This window comes from Bidens hawaiensis, unplaced genomic scaffold, assembly GCF_021521415.1.
Source record: "Bidens hawaiensis isolate Kalapana, Puna unplaced genomic scaffold, B.hawaiensis_p1.1 tig00007139_1, whole genome shotgun sequence".
Lineage (NCBI taxonomy): Eukaryota > Viridiplantae > Streptophyta > Magnoliopsida > Asterales > Asteraceae > Bidens > Bidens hawaiensis.
Genome location: NW_027491492.1, coordinates 40,753 through 63,817, shown reverse-complemented (window position 1 = coordinate 63,817; position 23,065 = coordinate 40,753). Strand labels below are relative to the sequence as shown.

General features: G+C 37.7%; 2 protein-coding genes across 2 annotated transcripts; one reads left to right on the top strand and one right to left on the bottom strand.

Moving 5' to 3' along the window:
* The first annotated feature begins 1,315 nt into the window (after positions 1 to 1,315).
* Positions 1,316 to 5,599, top strand: LOC143634676 (E3 ubiquitin-protein ligase At1g63170-like). Its single transcript, XM_077102693.1, has 5 exons — positions 1,316 to 1,415; positions 2,580 to 3,330; positions 3,427 to 3,555; positions 4,267 to 4,564; positions 5,204 to 5,599. The coding sequence occupies exons 2-5, from the start codon at positions 2,681 to 2,683 to the stop codon at positions 5,393 to 5,395; spliced, it is 1,269 nt and encodes a 422-aa protein (XP_076958808.1). The 5' UTR covers positions 1,316 to 1,415; positions 2,580 to 2,680; the 3' UTR covers positions 5,396 to 5,599.
* A 2,105-nt stretch (positions 5,600 to 7,704) lies between these two features.
* On the bottom strand, positions 7,705 to 22,335 carry LOC143634675 (dnaJ homolog subfamily C GRV2-like). Its single transcript, XM_077102692.1, has 22 exons — positions 21,564 to 22,335; positions 20,746 to 20,979; positions 20,582 to 20,669; positions 20,285 to 20,493; positions 20,074 to 20,175; positions 19,934 to 19,996; positions 17,347 to 19,482; positions 16,863 to 17,225; positions 15,787 to 15,927; positions 15,313 to 15,705; positions 14,160 to 14,654; positions 13,442 to 13,665; positions 12,894 to 13,238; positions 12,293 to 12,584; positions 11,568 to 12,005; positions 11,145 to 11,490; positions 9,816 to 10,159; positions 9,286 to 9,741; positions 8,690 to 8,814; positions 8,463 to 8,586; positions 8,317 to 8,385; positions 7,705 to 8,223 (listed from the first exon to the last, which is right to left on the bottom strand). The coding sequence occupies exons 1-22, from the start codon at positions 22,068 to 22,070 to the stop codon at positions 8,023 to 8,025; spliced, it is 7,695 nt and encodes a 2,564-aa protein (XP_076958807.1). The 5' UTR covers positions 22,071 to 22,335; the 3' UTR covers positions 7,705 to 8,022.
* Between the last annotated feature and the right edge of the window lie 730 nt (positions 22,336 to 23,065).

Below are 23,065 nucleotides of genomic sequence, written 5' to 3'. Positions count from 1 at the left end.
AGTTACTTTCGGATTTATGTATGTTGCTTACATTTAAAAGTCTCATTCATTAACTAAATACTTATAGTAAGGCTTATCTGTTATTTATTCTACTAAGCATCTTTAAAAGATAAACTATACAATTACAAGGTTTATAATTTTCTAAACGTCATTTAAGTTTGTTATTTAGCATATAGAATATATTAATTAAACGATTAATTTATTTTCCAAGCTTTATCCAACTACTGGTAAGTAGTTGTTTTTATATATTTTTATTATTGTTAGGCAAAATTAATTTTAATAAATTCAATTCTACAACAAAAACAAAAGGAATATGTATACATGTTTACTATATTTTTTATAACATTGTATTTACCTTTCTTCTTACTCATTCATATAGAGGGTTATTCTTGTGTTCCAAGAACAAGTATTTAAACAATGCATGTATTTTTTATACTTTTTATCGCTATCACATCTGATATATTGTACGAGCCGTATAACATTCTTAACATATCATATTGCCTATATAGGGCAATACGACCGCGTATGATATGCTGACAAGGTCCATCTAATTATCTATACATGCCTTTATAAAAATAATATAACGTTTTATGTGAGATTCTTATATGACCCATGCAATTTTATTGAAATTGACCAATGTGGTAGTGTTGTGTCAGGCATTATACAACTTATATAACTTCATACAACAAGTCTGCAAAATTCATATGAATCGTATAACCCTATAAGGTCAGTATAATATGACAGACGCACAAATATATAAATAATGTTGTAATGATTGCGGTGATGATGGCTGAAATTGATTATCCGAGGACACCCAAAACAATAGCCAATATAAGTACTTAAACAACGCATGCTTCTTTTTATCGTTGTCATATCTAACATGTTATACGGACCATAAAACATTTTCAACGTATCATATAAATGGCTCGTACAAAATAAAACAAGGTTTAATACGGGATGTTATACAGCTCGTAAGTTTTATCAAAACTAACCGACGTGCTAGTGTTGCCGACTTGTGTCAGAAGTTACATTATTCGTACAATCTCATTCGACCAGTCATTCAAAATTCATACGAACAGTATAACCTCATCAGCTCTATATATTATGACAAACACAGTGTGGTAAGTACTCCAACATACGAGATATACAACGTTAAACCATCCCGTATAAATATAAAAATAACACTTCATACGAGCCATAAAGCGTTATGTCAAAAGTCATGCGAGCCGTATAACCATTAACCAGATTCTTAAAATATAATGTTTTGTTTTGTTTAACGGACGGAAAGTTTGATAATTAAACAAACGTATTTAACCTTCCTTCTTTCTATTTCCATTCTTTCTTTCTTTAACGTCATCATATTATTATTTATAAACAACAAATAATCCTCCTTTAATTCCAACGTAAAATCACTGGTACGTTTTTATCATTATTATTAATTACTAAATCTTAACCCTAGATTGTATGTGCTCAATTTCGTATTGGTTGTTTGTAATTCGATCATTCAATTGTTTAATTTCAATTTCAATTTCATTTTAATACGGCAATCGGTACATAATAATAATAATTTAGGTTAATAAATTTACGATCGGTTACGGAATTGAATGAATTTGATGTCAGTTTGCTAATTCAGTTGAGTTTTAGTAATTCATTATTATTATTTGAATGAATTTGGGGGTGAATTTGGAGCCCTAGAGTTTGTTCAGCTGAATTTAACTTGCGTCTGTCGTTTGGAAGAAATTAGGGCTACATATATGTGTGTATATATATATGTGTGTGTGTGTGTGATGGATCAAATACAAAGTTATTGTAACCTGCGAAGGGCGAAAACGTGGTGGCGGTTTCGTAATTATGCTATAATGCAATATATGACTAGCGTAATAAAATTACGCTAGTTGAATTTTTTGGTTTAGCGTAATTACGCTATGCGTGAAATTAAGAAACTGACACCGCGTCTTCGCTTCATATGGTTTTGTTTCACTTTGTATGCTAACCGGACCCAGTGTATTTATACATATGTAGTACGGAGTCCTCTAGTCCTCTCATGAAGAATGAGTTCTCTCATTAAACAGCTTGCACTAATTTTGACGTTATTTTACTAATTTCATGAAAATAGCGTTAAAATGGCATGTGGTGGCGTTGATAGCCGAAAGACAAGGGTGCATGCACCAATCGGCCGGGGTCCCGATGATTGAGTGTTATGTGCCTTATGTCCAAGGCTTGATACAAAACCACTATCGAGTTGGGGGTCTCACTGGAAGCAGCCTCTCTATTCCTATGGGGTAGAGGTAAGGCTGTCTACATCTTACCCTCCTCAGACCCTACCATAGCTTTGCTATTGGTGGGATATACTGAGTACGATGATGATGATGATATATATTATGTTCTTCAAGTTATCATATTCTTTCTTGTGTCAATCTTGCTAATTTAGGTATTATTATTATTCACTGATTAGGCGTCTTTGCTCAAATTATTGCACTTTACTGGAGTTCTTTCTCATATGTTGAAGTAAAACTAGTAATCTGTGATATTTATTAAGTTTATGTATATTGTTTTAACATCCAGCTTATATATTGTAGGAATCTGTATATTATGATGCACAGTGAACTTAAGGAAGACTGAAGCATCTTATTTTGATAGCACCAATTGCAGTTGGTTTTATTGTCGTTTAAAAATTAGGATGGATGTAACAACCGAAGAGCAAAATAGTATAGACCAAGCGACTGATAGTTACCCGTTGCTTGTGGAAACTCGGGAACACCGTGAAAACGAGCATGTGATTGATTTGGAAACTGGAGATGATAATGATGGTGCATCGTCATCATCAAATGGATCCAACAGTTCTCTTAATGGGCTGGCTCGTAGCCCGCGGGATTCCGCTTCTCAATTGGTTCGGGCTTCATCGAGTGGGTCAAATTCACTTGGAAGGAGAGGTGACGGGCTGGGACGACGTAGGTGGAGCCCATTCGACACGTTGTTATGGATTTCAATCGAGTTAGGGTTCACTTTGGGACAGATTATTGCATCGGTGGTTGTTTTATATATTTCAAGAAATGAAAACCCGCAAACGCCTTTGTTTGCTTGGATTGTGGGGTATGCTGCTGGGTGTGTTGCAAGTCTTCCATTTTTATACTGGCGGTATCTTCATAGAAATCAAACTTCTGAAAGCGGGTCAAATCAGACCCGACAGCCACCTTCAGAGGGTACTAACCGTCAACCTGAACCAAATTCTTACATAACAATCTCGTTTGCTCGATCTTCAGAAGAGGAAAACCGGCCTGCTACACCACCCGACACTTGGAATGGTCTAAACGTGGGCTCAAATGCGAGGTGATTAATTAATCGTCTGTTTATCTGGCACATTTATTATCTTAGTTTGCAATAAATGTGATTGACTAATGACATGATTGTATGTGTTCTTGGTAGCAAGCTTACAATGCTTGTGGATCATTTTAAAATGGCTTTAGATTGTTTTTCTGCTGTATGGTTTGTGGTTGGTAATGTTTGGATATTTGGAGGTCATTCATCAGCTGCTGAGGCTCCTAATTTATACAGGTGTCACTAATATGTTGCATTATCTGAAAAATATTTCATGTCCTTTTCCTAGAGGTAGCAATGTTAATAACTTAATATATATGCAAATGGGTCAATACGAGTTATGTTTAGAAGCGTAAAGCCTTCTAAGTCGTTTCACTAAAACAAAGTTTAGATTACCATGTGGGTGAATGTCAAAATAATCCGTGGACTTTTGCTGATTTCACACATAAGTCCCTGGACTTCATTTTTCCATGATGAACTTCCTAAACTTATAAAAATACAAGAAATAGGTCCTTCATAGAATATATATATATATATATATATATATATATATGTATGTATGTATGTATGTATGTATGTATAGTATAGGGACTTAATCTTGTTAAAACCGCATATTAGTTGACTTGATCATGATAAAAAGACATATTTTTTAAAACATATAAAGTCAGGTTTAATCTTGTAAAAATATAGGCTGTAGCCTGGTGAACGAATTTTGAGAGTCAAAAGGTTTGAATTTGTTCCTTTCATAATAGTTTAGTCTTGTAATTATATATAACATATTAGTTATTCATAAATTTCAAGAATAAACAAAAAAAAGTGTTTCCTTGCCAGTCCAAGTTATAAAAAGTACTTTCGGTGCAAACTCGCATTTACCCATTAACCTCGCCCCTACCCATTGTGCACACGCACACACACTTTACCTAATAAAAAGTTTCCGTATTGTTGCAGGCTCTGTATTGTATTCCTTACCTTCAGCTGTATTGGCTATGCAATGCCTTTCATTTTATGTGGAATGATATGCTGTTGTCTGCCTTGTATTATTTCTATTCTTGGTGTTCATGAGGATATGAATCAAATGAGAGGCGCAAGTGAAGATTCTATAAATGCTTTGCCAACACACAAGTTTAAGTTAAAGAAAAATGGAAATTACGAGATGACTAAAGATAATAATGATTTAGTAGTTGATGAAGGTGGGATTCTAGCACCAGGGACGGAAAAAGAGCGTGCCATCTCTGGGGAAGATGCAGTAAGTTCCAAATCATAACCTAAATTATTGCTCAACACTTTTATCAGTACCATGTTCTTAACAAGTTAGTTTAGATGCTTGTTTCTTCATGTGTTAATATAACCCATTATATTGTCATAAATAATTTTTGTAATCAAATCCAACTAATTAGTCATTTTGTAAATTCATAAAAATGGATAATTTTCTTCCAGAGGGGTGCAAACGAGCCAAGCCGTTCCTGAGCTACTCGAGATCGGCTCGGCTCGAACTGAGCCTAGCTTAAACTAGCTCGAGCCTAAGAAATGTTGTTTTACGAGCCCAAGCCCAAGCTTTACTTGTCGAGCTCGATCCGGTTCACGGGCCTATTATTTATATAATTTTTTTATATATTTAATATATATCTTAATAATTATTATTAGTAAAAAAGGTAATAAATAATAAGTGAGTCAAGCACGTGCCGAGCTCAATCCTGAAAAACTACTTACGAGCTGAGATGGAGCTTTAAACGAACCGAGCTCGAGCATAGATGAGCTCGGGCTCAGCTTGTTTGCAATTGCAGGTCGGACCAACTCATTATTTTGAAATGAACCTGTTTTTGATCAAATAAAAAACATGGAATTGTGTGTCTATTTTAACATAGAGATGGTTAAAATGTTGCAGGTTTGTTGCATATGTTTGGCAAAATATGCAGATAATGATCTGTTAAGAGAGCTTCCATGTAATCATTTCTTTCATATAGAATGTGTAGACAAGTGGTTGAAGATCAACGCATCGTGTCCGTTATGCAAGTTTGAAATTAAGGGTAGTAATGACATTTCATCCACGCAAGACTCAAGTCCACAACAAGCATGAAACATTATCAGTAGGTTACAGAATCAAAGTCTTTTTGATGAGGATTCTGTCAAGTTGATTATGATTTTCGTCGCCTTTTGTTTATCATTTGAGAAGTTATGGGTTGTATAGAAGAATGAAATCGAACCGAATCAAATGTGGTGTTAATATAGTGTTTGTCTAATAAACATACAGTTTTCCTATACATTATATACATATACAAGATTTCTTTTCTTTAGCAACACGTAACTTAAAACAATGTACATGCGCTGATGCGCAGGGTGTTTGCGTGCTTTTGATGATACACAGTTAAATAAACTATGCTCTTTTTTATAATAATCCAACTTGAAAAACCGACTATCTGTACAGGGTAAATGCACGAAGCTTGAATAGACGACAGCTATATCATACGCTTAATAAGTAAACGAGTTAAAATTAAGGATCCTACCATACAAAGACCACCCTCATAATCTACGCTAACGTTCATGTCATATCAAAGGTATGGTAAACACGCCGTACGATATTAAATTAACTCCACACTTGAAACTATCAGATCATACATAATGAATTACATAGGGCAATAGTCAACATAGGCCATATGACTTTGTCGTTAGTCACATCAATCAATCTTTTATCCGTCAAAAACATCATAGGTTTTATGATTCGTACGACCCACGACAGTTTTTATGCCATACTAGAGGTGCACAAAAAAACCGGTTCCGGAACCTAACTGGTGGAACCGAACCGGAACCGGTTCCGGAACCTAACTGGTGGAACCGAACCGGAACCGGTTCCAGTTCCTACCCGGTTGGCCCAATACCCGGTTTGGGTCTTTTTGTACCCGAAAATCGTACCCGGTTCTCCTATTTGTATGTCCCCATCGGTTCCAACCCGGTTCCTACCCGGTTCTTAATTGTAACCGGTTCGGTTCCTATCCGAAAAAACCGGTTCCGGCGGGTTTTTTTTTATTAGTCAAACATTGGTCAAATTAGCCGTTGGAACCGGTTCCAACGGTAATATAGCCGTTGGAACCGGTATTTGAGACACAAAATACGGTTCCAACGGTAATATAGCCGTTGGAACCGGTTTTTGAGAGAGAATAGAGCCGTTGTAACCGGGTTTTGATGCCTGAAACCTATATATAACTTGTTTTCCACCACTTGTTTCACCACCAAACTCAAAAACAAACTAAAATACTACTCCTTTAGCAAACCCGTTCCGTTACCCGACCATCCAACTAAATATTATTATGGCACCCATCAAAAAAACTAACAATGCTAAGAAGAGTGTTTTTGTTGCCCCCGTTCCTGTTACGGAGGACCCAAGGGTTGTTACGGTAGTCAACCATAACCGCAACGAAGACATATGGAAGAATTGGGATTTGATTGTGGATGACGAAGGTTATCAAAAGGCTCGTTGCAAACTATGTGGTTCACTATTAAAGCACGATTCCAACTTTACTTTGAGAAAGCACATCGAGAAGCCATATTGCAAGGCGTTGAAAGGGATTGACGCGACTAAACATAACAACTAAAACTTAAAAAACAAAGTCCGTCGTTTTAATTCGGGAATACTTTTGGGTTGTAGAGCCAGACGATTCTCCCACTTCCGCTTTTTTAGCATCCAAACTTCTTTTCTCTCGACAATACTTATTCGTATGTTTTCGTAATGTCGAGTTGGACGCTGCTTTAAGAAACTTCGAGCAATATTTGCAACGTGCCATCTCATGTGAGTCGGTCATTAGACACAAATCGTAATGAACCCAAATATCGGGGCATCTTGTTGTTTCGATCACCATAACAACGTCGTCATTAGTTGCCATTTGTTGTCGGTTTAAGCTTAATTGTGTTTTGGAGTGTGTTTTATAGTTTTGGAAGTGGTTTAACAAGTACACACTCATACATTGGTATTTATAGAATGAAAAATGGCTAAATATAGTAATAAAACCGGTTCCAACGGTCAAAAACGGCTATATAGCCGTTGGAACCAGTTTCTAACGGCTATATTGTTTGAATTTCAAAAAAACCGGTGGAACCGGTTTTTACGTAATAACCGGTCCGGTTCCAACTCTACCCGGTTCCTAAAAGTTTGCATTTCTGGGCATCGGTTCGGGTCGGGAACCGAACCGGGTCTTGACTGGAACCGGTTTCATTTTCTACCCGGTGTGAAAAAAACCGGTTCCGAACCGGTTCGGGTTTTCAAGGTGAACCCGATTTGTGCACGATTATGCCATACGGCCCGAAAGACAACAGTTATGTCAGAATAGTTTGTCACTTCGCTAGCTCTACGAAAAATTAAACTTATAACTCTTTTGCTTATAATGCATCATGTACCAAGTAAACATGCCAATAAAACCAACAAACATGACAAAGCAACTTAATACACAAAGAAAAACCAAAGTCAAATCACCTCAAAACTATCTATGCAAAAATAAGTGACATCATCTAAAGATTCTTTACATAAACCAACCACCATTATCATCACTTTAATCTCAAAGAAAAGATCCATCTCCCACTCTCGATCGCACAAGAACAAAAGATGGAAAACCTGTACAGTATGCTATACAAGGAAAACCACACGACCCATTTATTATTAGTTCTCGTTTGTAGCCCGAAACCATTGTTTTATGTGTAGTAAAATCAACTCATTTACGACCCATTCAAATCATACGAGACAGCAGAAGGTGATTTTGATGAATTTGGCTGTGGCGGTGGGGGCGGGGCGGTTAAAGAATAAGTGATTCTTGTAGGTGAAGAACTTTCAATCAGTCCAGCAATTCCAGCACTCGCTATTTGAGCATTTGACGGAAGGAAAAGATCGTGTTTTTGGTCTTTATATGCCGCCCAAACCTGCCAAAAAGTAGTTTTCATAAATCACATGAAATCCGTAACGAACAATGTACGATAAGTGTATCATAAGTACGATCTTAGATGGCGACTTACATCAGAGGAATCTAGTATGTCACGAACTTTAGTACAGTGGGCCCCTTCCGTAGCAAATGCATGCAAAACCTAGATTAACAAAAGAAAAATTAACTGATATAAACCACCATGTTTGTGACTAAATATTATTATTGTTTTCAGCTAACCTCAACTGAAAGCACGCGACCAATGGATGCTTCAGATTCATTCCACTTCATTTGAGAGCGAAGCCCGTTTCTCCCTCCTGCTCTCCAATCAAGAAGCCCGAGCAATACTTCAATAAGCCCAACCCTATCATAAACAAACCATTAAAAAACTCATGTACTATTTTACGATTTTCAATTTGTTAATTTAATATTTATAATTATTTTTTAGTTTTTTTTGCATGTCTCACCTAAGACCTTGTGCAACAAGTGCATCCCTTGCTCTGTTTCCAGCAACCACCACACGCTTTAACGTCTCAAGTGCTAATATGCTTCCACCTTGCCATCCAATTGCCTTCATTAATAGTGGAACCACCTGAAAGACAAACACAACAAAAGAAAAAAGATTAAAAACAACGCATATACGTTTAAATTGACTGATTGAGCATAATTACAACAGATTGATGAGCTTTTGAAATATGTTGTCTAATAAATAATCGGCTGTGTTCTGTATCAAATGAAAAAATTAGATAAAAAGGGAACAGGTCAAGCAAGCCGAATAAAATCCTAAGTATTTGTTTCAAATAATTAGAATATTATTGTTTTGTTTTTGAAATAATAATTAAAAAGCAAATGTCAACAAAAAAAATGCATTAGCTGAATTTGCGCATTAAGTCCCCGCTGACTTTATGATTTACCTAATCAAATCCCTCAACTAAACAAAGCTCAATGATTTGGATGATTAAGTCCTTAAACTTAACGGAAAAGTCTTCATTGACTTTATGTTTAACATGTATGTCCCTATTTTAGCATTAATAAGTCCACATCTAGACAGAAACATAAGTACCTGAGTTGTCCCAACACTAGTTGCTGCCATGGCTTCTGCACACGTGGTGCTAGCCGCCAATTGATGTAGCACCCGTAAGCAGCTAAGTCGCACACGTTCCTGAGGCGTCTGTGACACCTGTGAAGGATCATCCTCATCTTCGACTGTTCCCTCCGGTATTCTAGAATCTTCTGATGACATTGTCTCACGCCTCGCCTCAAAGGCTACCGCAGACAACAATTTGGGAACATATCCTAAAAATCCAACATGATCTGCAAGTGCAGGGTGGACCCGCAATAAAGATACCAATGCAGCAGATAATAGCAGTGGGAGCTCGGGATCCGATCCTTGAGGGTCGTGATGTGTAGCTGCGATTGATGAAAGATACTGATCTAGCAATCCTTCTAGAAATCTCTTAGGATTTCTAAGTGGGAATTTCGGATCTTTCAAGAATAATCTCACATAGATTCCACCAACCTGTTAATAAGCATTCGTAACCCGTTAAGAGAGATAAAACAAAACCTGTATTGACCCGTTAAAAAAGTAAGTACCTGAGGCTCGTCTCTCATTTCCGGTTGGCTAGAGGCTTGTTCTGGTACATCCCAATCAAACACTCTGCCTTTCATCTGCTCCTGGTAAACGTCTGATGCCATTGTTGCAACTTGTGCAGCTAAAGAAGCAGCCATTGCTGGTGTCCATACAAGTTCCGGTGTTTCTGTTGTTTGTTCAAGGACACTTACAACAGCCTCGCCAGGCCCGTCCCTAATAATAGATACCAATCCATCTGGAAGGAATCTTGCAAGTGTAATAACCACCCTGGGCCCGTGCATTGGTTGGGCCACAAGCTTCCCTAATAAAGAGGCTGCTGCTGCTCTTTGAGGCCGTGGGACTTCCTCTGCCACAAGGGATCAAAAGATAGTCAGAAAAAATAGTGGAAAACATAATGGGTCAAAAATTAACGCTCGAGTGTAATACAACCTTCTAAATCGTTTTATTCAAATTTCACATTATTAAATCCGATGCACTAAAGTTCTATAAAAAATCAAACAACATCTGAGCCAGGCCAACTAAGGGGCTGTTTGTTTACATCTGAATGAAACCATTCAGATATAAACATCTGATTCATTCAGACTTCAGACTGTTTGGTTCCAAACAGAAAAACATCTGAATGGTTAAAATTAGGTCTAAATCATTCAGACTTGGCGTTGTTGCTGAATGGGACAGATGCTCATTCAAACCTGACTCATTCAGATCTGAATGAACCAAACAACCCCTAAATGGGTCTGAAATACTACCCGTACTTGAATGAACACATTTCGATCCGTTATCCCAAATGGGTCGGAAATATAACTATTGAAAGGGTAAATATAATAATAAAATCAGCAGACTTGCTATTTTTTCTCAAAGAAGTCTCCCAACAATTTTTTGTATGTTAAAAGTGCTTCTACATGTAAAATTTGAACAGAACTGTGTAAGTGTGAAACTTTTTTAAAACACTTTGGAACTGATATCCAGTTGTTTTGCTTACATGCTTTTTTTTTGTGTGTGGCTTATATCGTTTTTTATCCTAGACGTTTCTTCAAACAATTTGGATGTAATGCTTCGAAGTTGTTTTTAGAAAAATTCACAATGTTGTTCAAATTTAACATGTAGACTTTAATGTGCAAAAGAATTGTTGCCTTTTGTCAGAAAAAACAGAATGTATGTTGGTTTTTTATGGTATTTACCCTTAATGAAAACAGGAAGGGAACAAATTGGACAATTAAGTCAAAACTTCAAAAGTGTATTTATAATGCATTATGCATACAACCTCCTGAATGGTTTTATCAAGAAATCATATTATTATTGTAATAATAATAATGAACAAGAAGAAAAATTACCATGTAGCGGGAGAAGAAGTTCAAGAATGTAGACAACACCACCATGTTTGGCGGCAGCCCATGCAAGTTCTGGTGTGGCTGCTAAGGCATAAAGAACATGAAGAACACCTTCCCGACAGTTGGGGGCAGAATGAAGCATTTGTAGTAAAAGAAGGACACTAGATCCATCTGCTACCATAGCCTCCAAACAAGGAGCATGTGTTGTTAAACGTGACAGCACACTCAAACATAGTTGAGGAATGTCGCTTCCAGAAGATACCGGAACAGAAAAGCATTCAAAAAGAGGCAATAACTTTTCTTTTGATGAAAATACAGATGCCAAATTAGGGTCACTTGTTAGCAAGTTCTGCAAGGCAACAAAAGAATGCAATTAAATAACTGTTTTGACTCGTTGACCAACCCCAGGTAGAAGAGAAGTCAAACCTGAAGAGAAGTCAACCCAAGTTGAAGATACCCAACCGCACCCATTTCTTCCTTATCTGTTAAGTTCCCATCAGATGTTACAGCATCATCTACACCTTTCTCTTCATTATATGATTGAGCATCAACATGGCTGCGTTCAAGCTCTGATGTGTCATGATTTGAGCTACTGATCTGAGTATTAGTGAATTGATTGCGTACAATGCTTGATATGTATTCCACAAGGGCAACACAAAAAGTTTCTGGTTCACTGACTTCAAAGTTGGGCTGATCATTATAAACCCTTAAATACACATTGCCAATTAGGATCTCTTTTGATAAAGCTTCATATAAAAAGGCATGTGAATCGTTCAAGCTATGTGAACCATCAGGTGCTAAGGTTGCGCGTTTCTGGTCAACAAATTTCAAGAGCTCTGCCCGGGTTGAAGAGTTCCAGATAATCTGTCACAAATCACCATATTATTACACCATGAAAATAGAAATGATGTTAATTACAATTAGGGTTATTATCACTAGTTTATTGGACTTTAGCCACCGAGTCAATCAACTTTTTCAATAAAGTCACACATAACATGGTGCTTGTACTAATTTCATCCAAAACAAGTTGAATGACAAAAACACCCTTAATTGCTTTTAAAAGAACAACAAATTTTAACCTATAACATGTTAACACCTCACAAAAAGTATGTTTAGCTTTTCAACAAATTAAAACAAACAAGTGAGTTTACCTCAGGAAGCTCCAAATTCGAGTTTAATTTTATCAAAAGGTCTTTCGATGACTCGTCTTTAAGCATGCTGGCAAGTTTAGGAGTTAGAAGAGCTTTGAGAGCATCAGCTGCATCTTGGTTATAAGGTGTTGGGCTTTCATGGGCTATGCCACTAATTCTTGATAATGCATGAGCAGCTCGTACCGCATGCAAATTTTTAGCAGTTTGCACACTAGCACCAACCCCGTGTGCCTCTGGGGTATCAGGAACTTCTGCTGTTGAATCATATTCAAGTAACAGTGGTAACAGATACCTAAACAGAAACACAGAAGTAACTCAATTAATATATTAGACAATATGATAATTTTAAGGGAAAAAAATGAAGTAAAAAATAAAGCTTGAACACATTGAAAGTCACCCAAAGAGAACTTTTAATGCATAAAACACAAAACCTACCAAACTGTTTTAATAGAAAACCAGATTATTGTTGAAATCATACAAACTTTGCTTTCATGTTTGATACGAATTATATATATGATGATAAGGATTTTGAACAAAAAGTGTGGAGTAAAACCATCAAGTGCCACCTCAGCATATAATGGACTTAACTACAGAGACTTACCATAGCACCCCTGCCTTCAACAAAGCATTTTGTAACTCAGAAGATACACAAAGATGAGCAATAGTTTGAAGGGCTGCATCAACGGCTGCTGGTGCGAGCTCAAGTTCAGTACAGTGCACAATGTCCTCAACTAGCCCAGGTATCTCAAGCACCTCGATTCTAGCACTCTCAAACTGGCTCAGGCTAGAAAAGGTCCGCATCACGTTAGTCACAATAATGGTTGATGGCTCATTTCCATGAGTTGTCAGTTGAACCACACACATGCACCGTGAGAGAAGTGTTGCAAGAAGCTTTATGCCACCATCCCTTACAAGTTCTTCACCATTTAATGAAGATGATACACATCTACAACCACAAAACAACTTCATTAACAAAAAACAGAGCGAAAATCACAGGAACAATGTATGTGTTAAACATTTTCATTATATTCACATTCAATATATTAGCGGCTTTCATGAAAGAAGTTGTATACTTGGGTGGCCTTCACATACATTTTTTAAAAAATAAATATAAATAAAGAGATTTTGTAATGCGTTTATGGGACTTACGTTAGCCACATGAGCTCTGAGGCTGCAACAAGTAAAGGTGCCCGTTCGGAGGATAAGAAATTGGTGTCATCATTATCAACTGTCACAGCATTTAATAACATTGGATATCCAGCATATTTGAATGGCTCAAGAACATCTCCATAACGTCTGTATAAAATGCACTGTCCCTTTAGCAAAAGCAGTAACCTCCATGGTTGTGGGCCTTGCAAACCTTGCATTATCGCCTATACAGAATCGTATCGACATACTTTGAGTTAATTGGTGTAAATTTTACAAGAACCATAACAAATACGTATATCAATATGCTAACTCCGCGAACACAAGGTGCTTAGAGTTTCTTATGGAGATGGCAAAACGGGCAGGTTGGGTCATAGGTTAAAACACGTGGTTTTTTTGTACGAGTTGATAAGCGCCGGGTAAAACTGTCTATATGTTTTACCTTTCACAAATTATTAGTGTCATGTATGATTACAAACACTAAATCATTTTCCACAACAGTCCAATGTTTGGATTAATAATAATGAGTTGTATACTTCAGATGACTTTCAAACCATTTTGACTTTAACGAGATAAAAACATAACCTGAGTTGACCCATTCATAAGTAAAATGTACCGGGTTGGCCTGACTCACTAGAACTTTTGTCCAGTATTTACTTTTTTTCCTATTGTAAATGCATATTGACTGCACAACCATTGAATCAGAAACTAAGTATTTTACCTGTAAACGTTCATATGCTTTCTGAACTGCAAGAAATTTCTCTCTCCCTTGAGGATTTTTGTCTGGATGATATTTCATTGCAAGTTTTCTATACTGTCTTTTAAGTTTTTCTTCATCGATATTCTCGATTCGTTTTGATAAGCTATAATTATCCTCTGAATTCCCATTGGAATGATTATTATTAGCTTCATCTTTTGTAATATCACTCAAGGAAATCTGTAATATTTTACAAGCTTCTTCTTCAGAAAGATCCATAGGTTTTCGTGTTAATTCCTCACGCCACATTACAAGCAAAGATTGTAAGAACTCAACATGTTCAACAATTGGCCAATTGGGAAACTGGATTTCATCACATAAGTTCCTGAGGTAATATCGGTGGCACCACATTTCATCTCGAAGCGCAGGATATGTGACAGGTGGCATAGGAGCATAATCATATAAACAATGACAGTGTTGGGATAATTTTTGGGGAAAATCACCAAGATGCTGCAAAACCTGGATGTAAAATGATAATAGGTGTTAGGATGTTTTTGGGACTGACTATTAGGTTAATGCAACTAGAACTCATAATAATGAGTTTTATAATGATTGGATATATGAATACTTCTATAGTTCTATGTCTGTAAGTTTCATATAAGCTGCAAAAAACATAATAATAAAACAGCTCTGTTTATTTATCCCTTTTTAAGCCAATTGGATTCCCCTTTCACAAAACCATCTTTCTATAATATTTTCAAATTTGCCTATTAAATTCTTAACCCAAATTTGTGCAACATTAAAACATCTTGTAATCTGATTATTACAACCACTGGAAGCATAAGCACATAAACACACTTTTTTCCACCACATACTTAATTACAACCAATTACCAAATTTTGATTATTCATTATCATATAATCACTTTAAAACAAACATCCAGATAGCTCCTAAAGTCTAAAGATGTACGATTAAGCATATGTAAAAGTAAAATTATTATTTTCTTGAAAAACAAAACTGTTAAGACATTCAAACATCTAAAATATCTTATTTTCACATCTTCAAACCGCATAACTGCATAAGCACATCAAAACACTACTTCATACCTGGTGTTTTACTACAACTAATTATCTTATTCATATAATTCAATATCAGATAATAGTAAGTTTAAAGGTACCTGATGAATGAGATTGTCTGCACGCATTTTGTGGGTCCATATAATCTCAGGAGTGTCAGAATCAGAAACCATGGCTGCAGCAAATGCAGTGGGACCACTACGTTCCAGAACATAAAGTAAAGACGCGGGTAAAAGCCCACCAAGCACACTCCGTTTTGCTAAAGGCAGAGATGAAGAAACTGCCGCCTCTTCACCACCATGAAAAGCTTGATGGACGTGAGTGGCAGCAAACAGTTGAGCAATTGTAAGGAGGTTCGATCCAGGGTACGCTAAAGCAAAATAAAATACACCACTACTATATAGTCTTATCATTGCTTTTGGGTTTCTGGTAACAACAGCCTTAATTAAAGCGGCAGAAACCTCCACAATAGCTGGTTCTCCAGAAAGAATAGCCTATATTACAGTAAAAGATATCATATCACTGTTTATATTCATTTGAAGAAATAACACAAAAATATGAGCTAAAGAGAGCACCTGTGCAATATGGGGAAGACAACGTGGACTCGATAAGATCCGTTTGACTCTAGGTGTCGGGGTAACAATCTCTCCTGCATCATCTAAATCTGAATGCGCAGATACCATACTGTGTAATATGGACAATGCTGCCTCACCTACCTGGAACAAATAAATGATCATTTCAAAATAAAAACTATTAAGAGGAAAACACCAGATACAATCAAGAAAGTTGAAATACAAAAAAGAGATATTGATACAAAATCATAACTGCAAGTTAAAAAGGCAAGAATAAACCATTTTGATCATTTATTAAGTTAAATACTAGCTCCCTTTAAAACCAAAATCAAGTTTGGCATTAACTTTGTGCGAAAACAAATATGCCAAATGGTTTTTAATTCTTTAAACAACATAAACAACCTCTTTTTTAAGTTTCTTAAAAAATCAATATGTTACTTTATCACACTCATCAAGTCCAACCGTTCAACTGAGTGTCTTTGTAGTAGAGTTAATTTTAAAGTATAAAAATCATCGAATTTATAAATTTTACAATCACAATCATTTGATGATTGGCGTTTGAATCCGTTTATATCGCTTTAGACAATGTAATGTCTCATAATTAACACCTAAAAATGATGCATAATATCCTTAAGACTTTACATCATCATCATCAACGTACTCAGTATATCCCATCAATAACAAAGCTATGGTACGGTCTGAGGAGGGTAAGATGTAGACAGCCTTACCTCTACCCCATAGGGATAGAGAGGCTGCTTCCGGTGAGACCCCCGACTCGATAGTAGTTTTGCATCAAGCCTTCGACATAAGGCACATAGCACTAAATCATCGGGGCACCGGTTGACTGGTGCATGTACCCTTGTCTTTCAGCTATCAACGCCACCACATGATGTCTGATTAACCTTCCGCCACTTTTAACGTTATTTTCACGAGATTAGTAAAATAACGTCAAAATTAGTGCAATTTCACTTTTGCCCACCCGAGGGTTCACACATATATACATTATATGCGCGCACCGCAAGCAGGGCGTAATCCTTAAGACTTTACAATTGTCTAAATTTATTTAGCATATAATGTACCTGGGGAGAAGTGAGGACAGGAACCCTGCCTGCCAGAGCCCAACGAAGTTCACGGATATCACGCAACCTTTTCCAATCAGACATTCCAGAAGACCAGCACTTTGTAGTCCAGTCAATACTTTTCTTTGACCAAAATCTTCTGATAGCATCTTTCTCCACCGGGCCCGCTTGTGCTCCATCCTTGTCAATATATAACCATTCCTTCAATGGTTCCATGAAAGCGGAAGCAGCTATCAAATTAGATTGCAAAGGAATAACTGTTCTTTCTGTAACTTCATGAACAGTTGTCAGTAAATCAACTGAAAGAACACACCCTCCAACCAAAACACAAGCCTCCACATTCGATAGTACCTTCATTAAAACCTGTAAAGAGATTAAACTTTGCTTTAGTAAGCTCATCAACTTTGATACAACAAACAGATATCCTTTATTCTTTTGTTTTCTGAGGACAAGGTTGTTACAGGGGTAAAGAAGTAAAAATCACCTTGAGAAGCAACAGCAAACGATGCCTCAATGCTCTATCATCAGTTCTATCCAAAAGAACTGTAACGTGGGCCGTACCTTCAAATGGGCCTATAATATTATGATGTTGCTCATACACAATAGCCATGGCTCTAGCACAAAGCTCTCTAACTGAAAACCCAGCACCACCACCAAACCCATCTAGTCTTCCCATATCACACCAATCATCAGAATTCCCCATTTCATCAGGAACCGCACCATCAACCGTAAGACCCATATCCGCATCACACAAAAACCGATGATAGAGAGCCCGGAAAAAAGCAACCGGGTCCCGCAAAGGAAACTTCTCCGCCCTCCCATTGGTCCCACTCTCAAGCAGCAACCGTAGATAATATTGACCCACACATACTTCTTTAGATAAGCTCGGGTACCTGACTGAAAACTCAGTGTAATTCCAAGATATTTGAGGGAGAGTTTCTTGACCAGTCGGTTGACTTCCGGGAACGATATCTTCAGTTCGCTCTTTTTCAACATCAAGTTTATGAACCTCTGCCTGTAACGCGCCTCTCAATTCCTGTCGGGTCCGTTCATTCCAAATCAGATCAGCACGGTTATGATCAAGACTAAAAGCCCGCCAAAATTCGGGCCAGTTTAAGAGCAATCTCCCAGACCCAACCGGTGTATTCTCTATAACAACCTGAGCCGGTGCAATAACTTCAGTGCTCAGAGTCCCATCAAAATCAACAGCATTTGCAGCAACCGGTTCAATCAACCCGTTATCACCCACAGACGGTGCAGGAGGTGAAGCTACCCCAGCAGAATAATCAACCGGCAGTTCACTTGACAAATTCTCACCTGTGTATACTGCTGACGGTTGAGCGGGCTGAACGGGTTGAACAGGTTGAGCAGATTGATCGCCGACATCATAGTTAGGAGGTAAAGTTACACCCTTCATTGTGTGACTCTTTCGTTGTTGAAGTAAACGCCTTCTTCTACTACTCATAAATGATCCTTCTTGATTAGGATTATCTTCAATAACATCCTCTGAACGCGTGTGTAAATAAGCCACCAGCCCAGGTGGCAATACTCTCGATAGTAATTCAAGAGCGGGTTCATATGAATCGGCCCAAAGCCCAACAAGCTGGCGACTAACTTCCCGTCTTTCACCAGCAGGAAGAAAAAGAGCACTCAATAAATGTCTTAATAACGCACCGTCGCGTAAAGCAGCATCCCGCATGGACTCTGCTGCAATAGCATCTTCTTCCGCGATTGTCCGCATAATAACCGCCACAGTTTCCCTCACACTTTCAGCAGGGTGTCCGAACAGTGCAAATAACCTCCGTCTCAACCCCGCCACCAGGCGTAACAGCTCGACAAACACAGTATATTGTGTGGTTTCACCATGTGGGTCACATATCATTGCCTCCAAAACTTCCACAATCGTCATGGATAATAATGGCGAAACAGACATCGATTTCAATCGGCTTACCAAAATTGCAAGATTACCCTGATGAGCAAACAATACTGATTTCGTGTGCATGATTGTAGCATGGTAATCACCTTTTGAGTCTGTTAATAAGTTGTTATCACCTGGCCCACCTCCAATAAGAACCGCAATAAGTTCCGACGCTTCAGCTGCCACACCCTCAGAACCATTTCTAAGCAAACCCATAATCCTCCCAACAGCTGCGGGAAATGACATCACGTGTGAGGTGGCAGTTCTTGATGCTAACAATCTTCTTAAACAGGCGATAAACCCTGTAACAGTGGCAGCTGCTTTAGGAGAAGGTGGCGGCAGTGGTGGAGAATCTGGTGGGAGATTTGGAACAGCTGGAAGCATTGTGATTAAAGCCATTAAAGTTACTTCAGGAACTTCAATATTGGGAGGTACTCCAACATATGGAATACATGCGTTAAATTCTCGTATTCTGCGCCACAGTTTAGCACGTGATCCAGGAATTGAACCGCCTTCTGCCACCGCGTCTTTGGCGGCTGCAGCCAGGTGTTTTAAATGCATGGTGGCTGTTTCCATGTCGGCTGTAGAGCGTTGTAGTGCACCAGGGACTTGTTGAAGTTGCAAGTGTGCTCTGCCACATGGCGGATCGACTGGATGACCTGGTAGAGTAAGCCTGGGCAGCACAGGCACTGAACATTGGCCCTGTACAAAGTATTCCACATAAAAGCATGTTTAAATAATCAAAAAAAGAAAAACGCGATACTTCCTTTTCGTGTTAATTTGATGTGTTTTTTAACTGATTATTACACCTATTAAGTCGCACTTTTTCACACAAAAAATTTCGCTTTGGTCAAATTTATCTGATTATTACAAATTTCAAAGGATGTAGTAGACAAAAACACACATTTTAAAGAAAACATGAGCATTACAACCTATATTTAGCACGATGACAGTTTCACCCTTTGACAAAGTATTAGATATTTTCTTTGAATTTTGTGATAGTAACTTTAATCAGGGGTAATATTGCAAACTTAATCAAACTATACCTATTGTTTTAGAAGTGGACAAATATTTTGGGACTAATTAAAATATAGTAAGGTGGATAACAAATTTGGTACTTGTTTAAAAACATTACAATGACACAAAGTCATACCTCTGTTTGTATCATATCCCGAACTGCTGCAAGTAAAGCATCTCTAGATGTACTAGAATATACCTGAAACAAAAAAACAAATATATCTCTGAAAAAAGATCTTGCAAAAGATAACACAATTCTTGAATGAAAATGCTTACATGAACTGGACATCCGTCATTGAATTCAATGGCAAACATCTGTGGTTCCTCAGCAAATCGAACAAGTGCACTTACTGCAGATAAAGGACGGACTATAACAGCCTGCAACATTCAGCATCTCACAAAATTTATAAAACTAACGTGTGTAAATAGTATCATTGATACAAACAATATGTAAGGTTTGTAAGAAAATCATAAAACACCAGCTTACCTCATAGTTCTCTGGGCGTCTCTCAACGAGTGAGATCTTTGTTAGAATAAGTTGGCGAGGTACAGCATCACCTTGTTCTCCAAGTCCACCTTTTGGTCCAACTATCAAACCCAATCCTGGTGCACCAAGTGTCCCATGAGCAGCTGTTCTTAATCTCATCACAGACCAACCGCCACAAGGAGTTTCTTCTGCTCCTACACCATCTTTAGCTGCAGTTTACACAAAAACAAATTAAATGTAAACATACACTGCCATACACAAAACTGTATACAAACAGTGTAAAGTTCATTAACTTACCCCTTCTTTGTAGATGGTCGTGAACAGTGAGAATTTGGGAACTTTCAACTGATAGTGATACCCCAACTGTTGACTTTGCGGTTTTTGTCTGGTCAACATTAAAAAAAGGTCAACTTGACAATCCAAGGACAGTAACTAGAAAATACAGATGTGAAAATCTGTACCAAATTTGCTACAATGGCAGCATTTAAAGCGCCTGGAGCAGCTTGAAAAGCTTTAGATTTTCTTCCATAGAGTGGACAGAGAACAAAACCTCCAGGCTCGGTATTTTTCCTCCCAAAAGCATCCGAAAGAAGAATAATAGCAGGGGAGCTCATGTCTCTAAAATCCAAACACCACCTTAAATCCCCAGATTTTAGATCAACAAGTTCAACTCCAACATATGTCACTTTCAGTTTCTGTTTATGCAAATGAATGCAACCATCAAGAATAGTTCTAACAATATGAACACAATGCGAATTGTTAACCTTATATAGAAAATTATATATCCTATGCTGTTCGTTTTTGTTGTTTAATTAAACTTTTCAAGTTATATGTTGCAGGATAGTGAAACCAGTATCACCAGAAGGTCTTTTGGTAGTTCAAATCATTAGCATCTAATTGGCAATAAGACATGTTTCTCTTAAATGTAACTTCATTTCTTGAGCTCAATAACAATATAAAAAATATGCAGAATTTGAACTTAATGCTCTGTTTATAACTGTAGTTTGCTACATGTGTTCGAGGTATATGCATTCATCTCAAATTATTTTTACAATACATATAAGTAGGCAAGTTAAGGGAGATACAAAACATAATGTACACTGTCTTAACTGTCTGTCTAGTAGTTATGCTTTAATGAGTTTAATACTGTAAATTCGTAAAGCTACAAATATATTTAGAATCATCGTGTACTAGCAAGAACACTACTATAACTAGCACAAGTATTACATTTCAACAAATAATAACCAAGTATTCAAGAATCATCAAGTAAAAAACTTACAAAAGGGACCCACTCAACATTCTTTCTTCGAAGATGAAGCACCTGAAACTCCGCAACAGTACCAATTCTACTCCACCTTATCCTATGCAACTCCGTCAATATACTCGCTCTATACCTAGACGACAACTTCGTCCCCTTAAACTTCCCACGCCCATCCGTCCTCACATTCACATTAAACTCCAACACACTCTCATCCTTCCCAAGTATCGGCAACGCCCCTTCAAAATCACTCCCAACATCATACGAATTCGTGACCGACAACGTCGCAGGGTCCAACGTCGTAATCGCACTATTCGAAATACACAATATCCGCTTGTACCGCCCACGCCACGAGTGCTTAACAACTAAATACCTCGCGAGATACTCCGGCTCTTCCACCGGTTGTACATGTAAATTCGGTTGCGTAACTTGCGTGGCAGGAGACATCGAGCTAGTCGACGTCTCCGGTGGCAGATGGTGATTATGCGCGTGGTTGTGAGAGGACGTGTGACGGAAAACGAAGTCCATTTGAGGTAAGTATTGAAGAGAGTAAGGTTTGGGAGGGTTAGGTCTAAGAAATGACCATATTCCGGTACCGGCGGCAGCCGGAGTGGCCGACGGTCTGTGCCGAGAGTGATTAGCACCCAGTTTAAACCCTAGGGAGCATAAATGAAAGTCTAGTAGAATATAACACTTAATATATCAATGAATTAGTATAAAACTGAATGAATCCATTGGAAATCGATGATGATTGAGTAATAATAACTACTGTAACTAGTTTGAGTACCAACTAACCCTAGAGGATGTTAAAATGAAGATGAAAACGGTGATTACTGAAGGATGAATCGGAATTGTGTTGAGGAAGTAAAACAGTAACTCGATCGGAAGAATAACGTGTGTAATTGATTGATTGATGATTGATGAATTAGTGAAGATAGTGGATCAGTTGAAGGATTGATATGATGATGATGATGATGATGATGATGGATTGGAATTGGTGAATAATAATAATATAAGGATTTAGGGTTTGATCGGATGAGAGAGAGAATTGGGGGAAAATGAAGACAATTAGTTGCTGCTGCTGCTGCTGGTGTTGGTGTGGTGGATTGACAGTCGTGTGCGAGTATTGTGTTTGCCTGTGACTGACAGCTATTCCTCGATATGCCTCCCTCGTGAGTGACCACCGCGGATACGGTATCAGAATTAAAATAAATAATTTCGTTAAATTATTAACATATGTAAACATACAAAGAGGTTAAAATATTTAAAACGACGTTAATTTGGTTGGTAATCCTTAGCGTCGTCGGTAAAACTCGAGCATTATGGTAAAACATGAGCGTTGCAACGACGAGTCAACGCGAATTCAATTGGTATAGGTTGTGTTCGTTACATCAGTAACACATGGGCGTTGGTAAAACTTGAGCGTTACGATGGTGTGTCATCACGAATTTGATTTGAAAAAAAATTAAAACTAAGTCGACCGGGTGCCGCAAATGGACCAATATGAAGCTTGCGGCACCAAA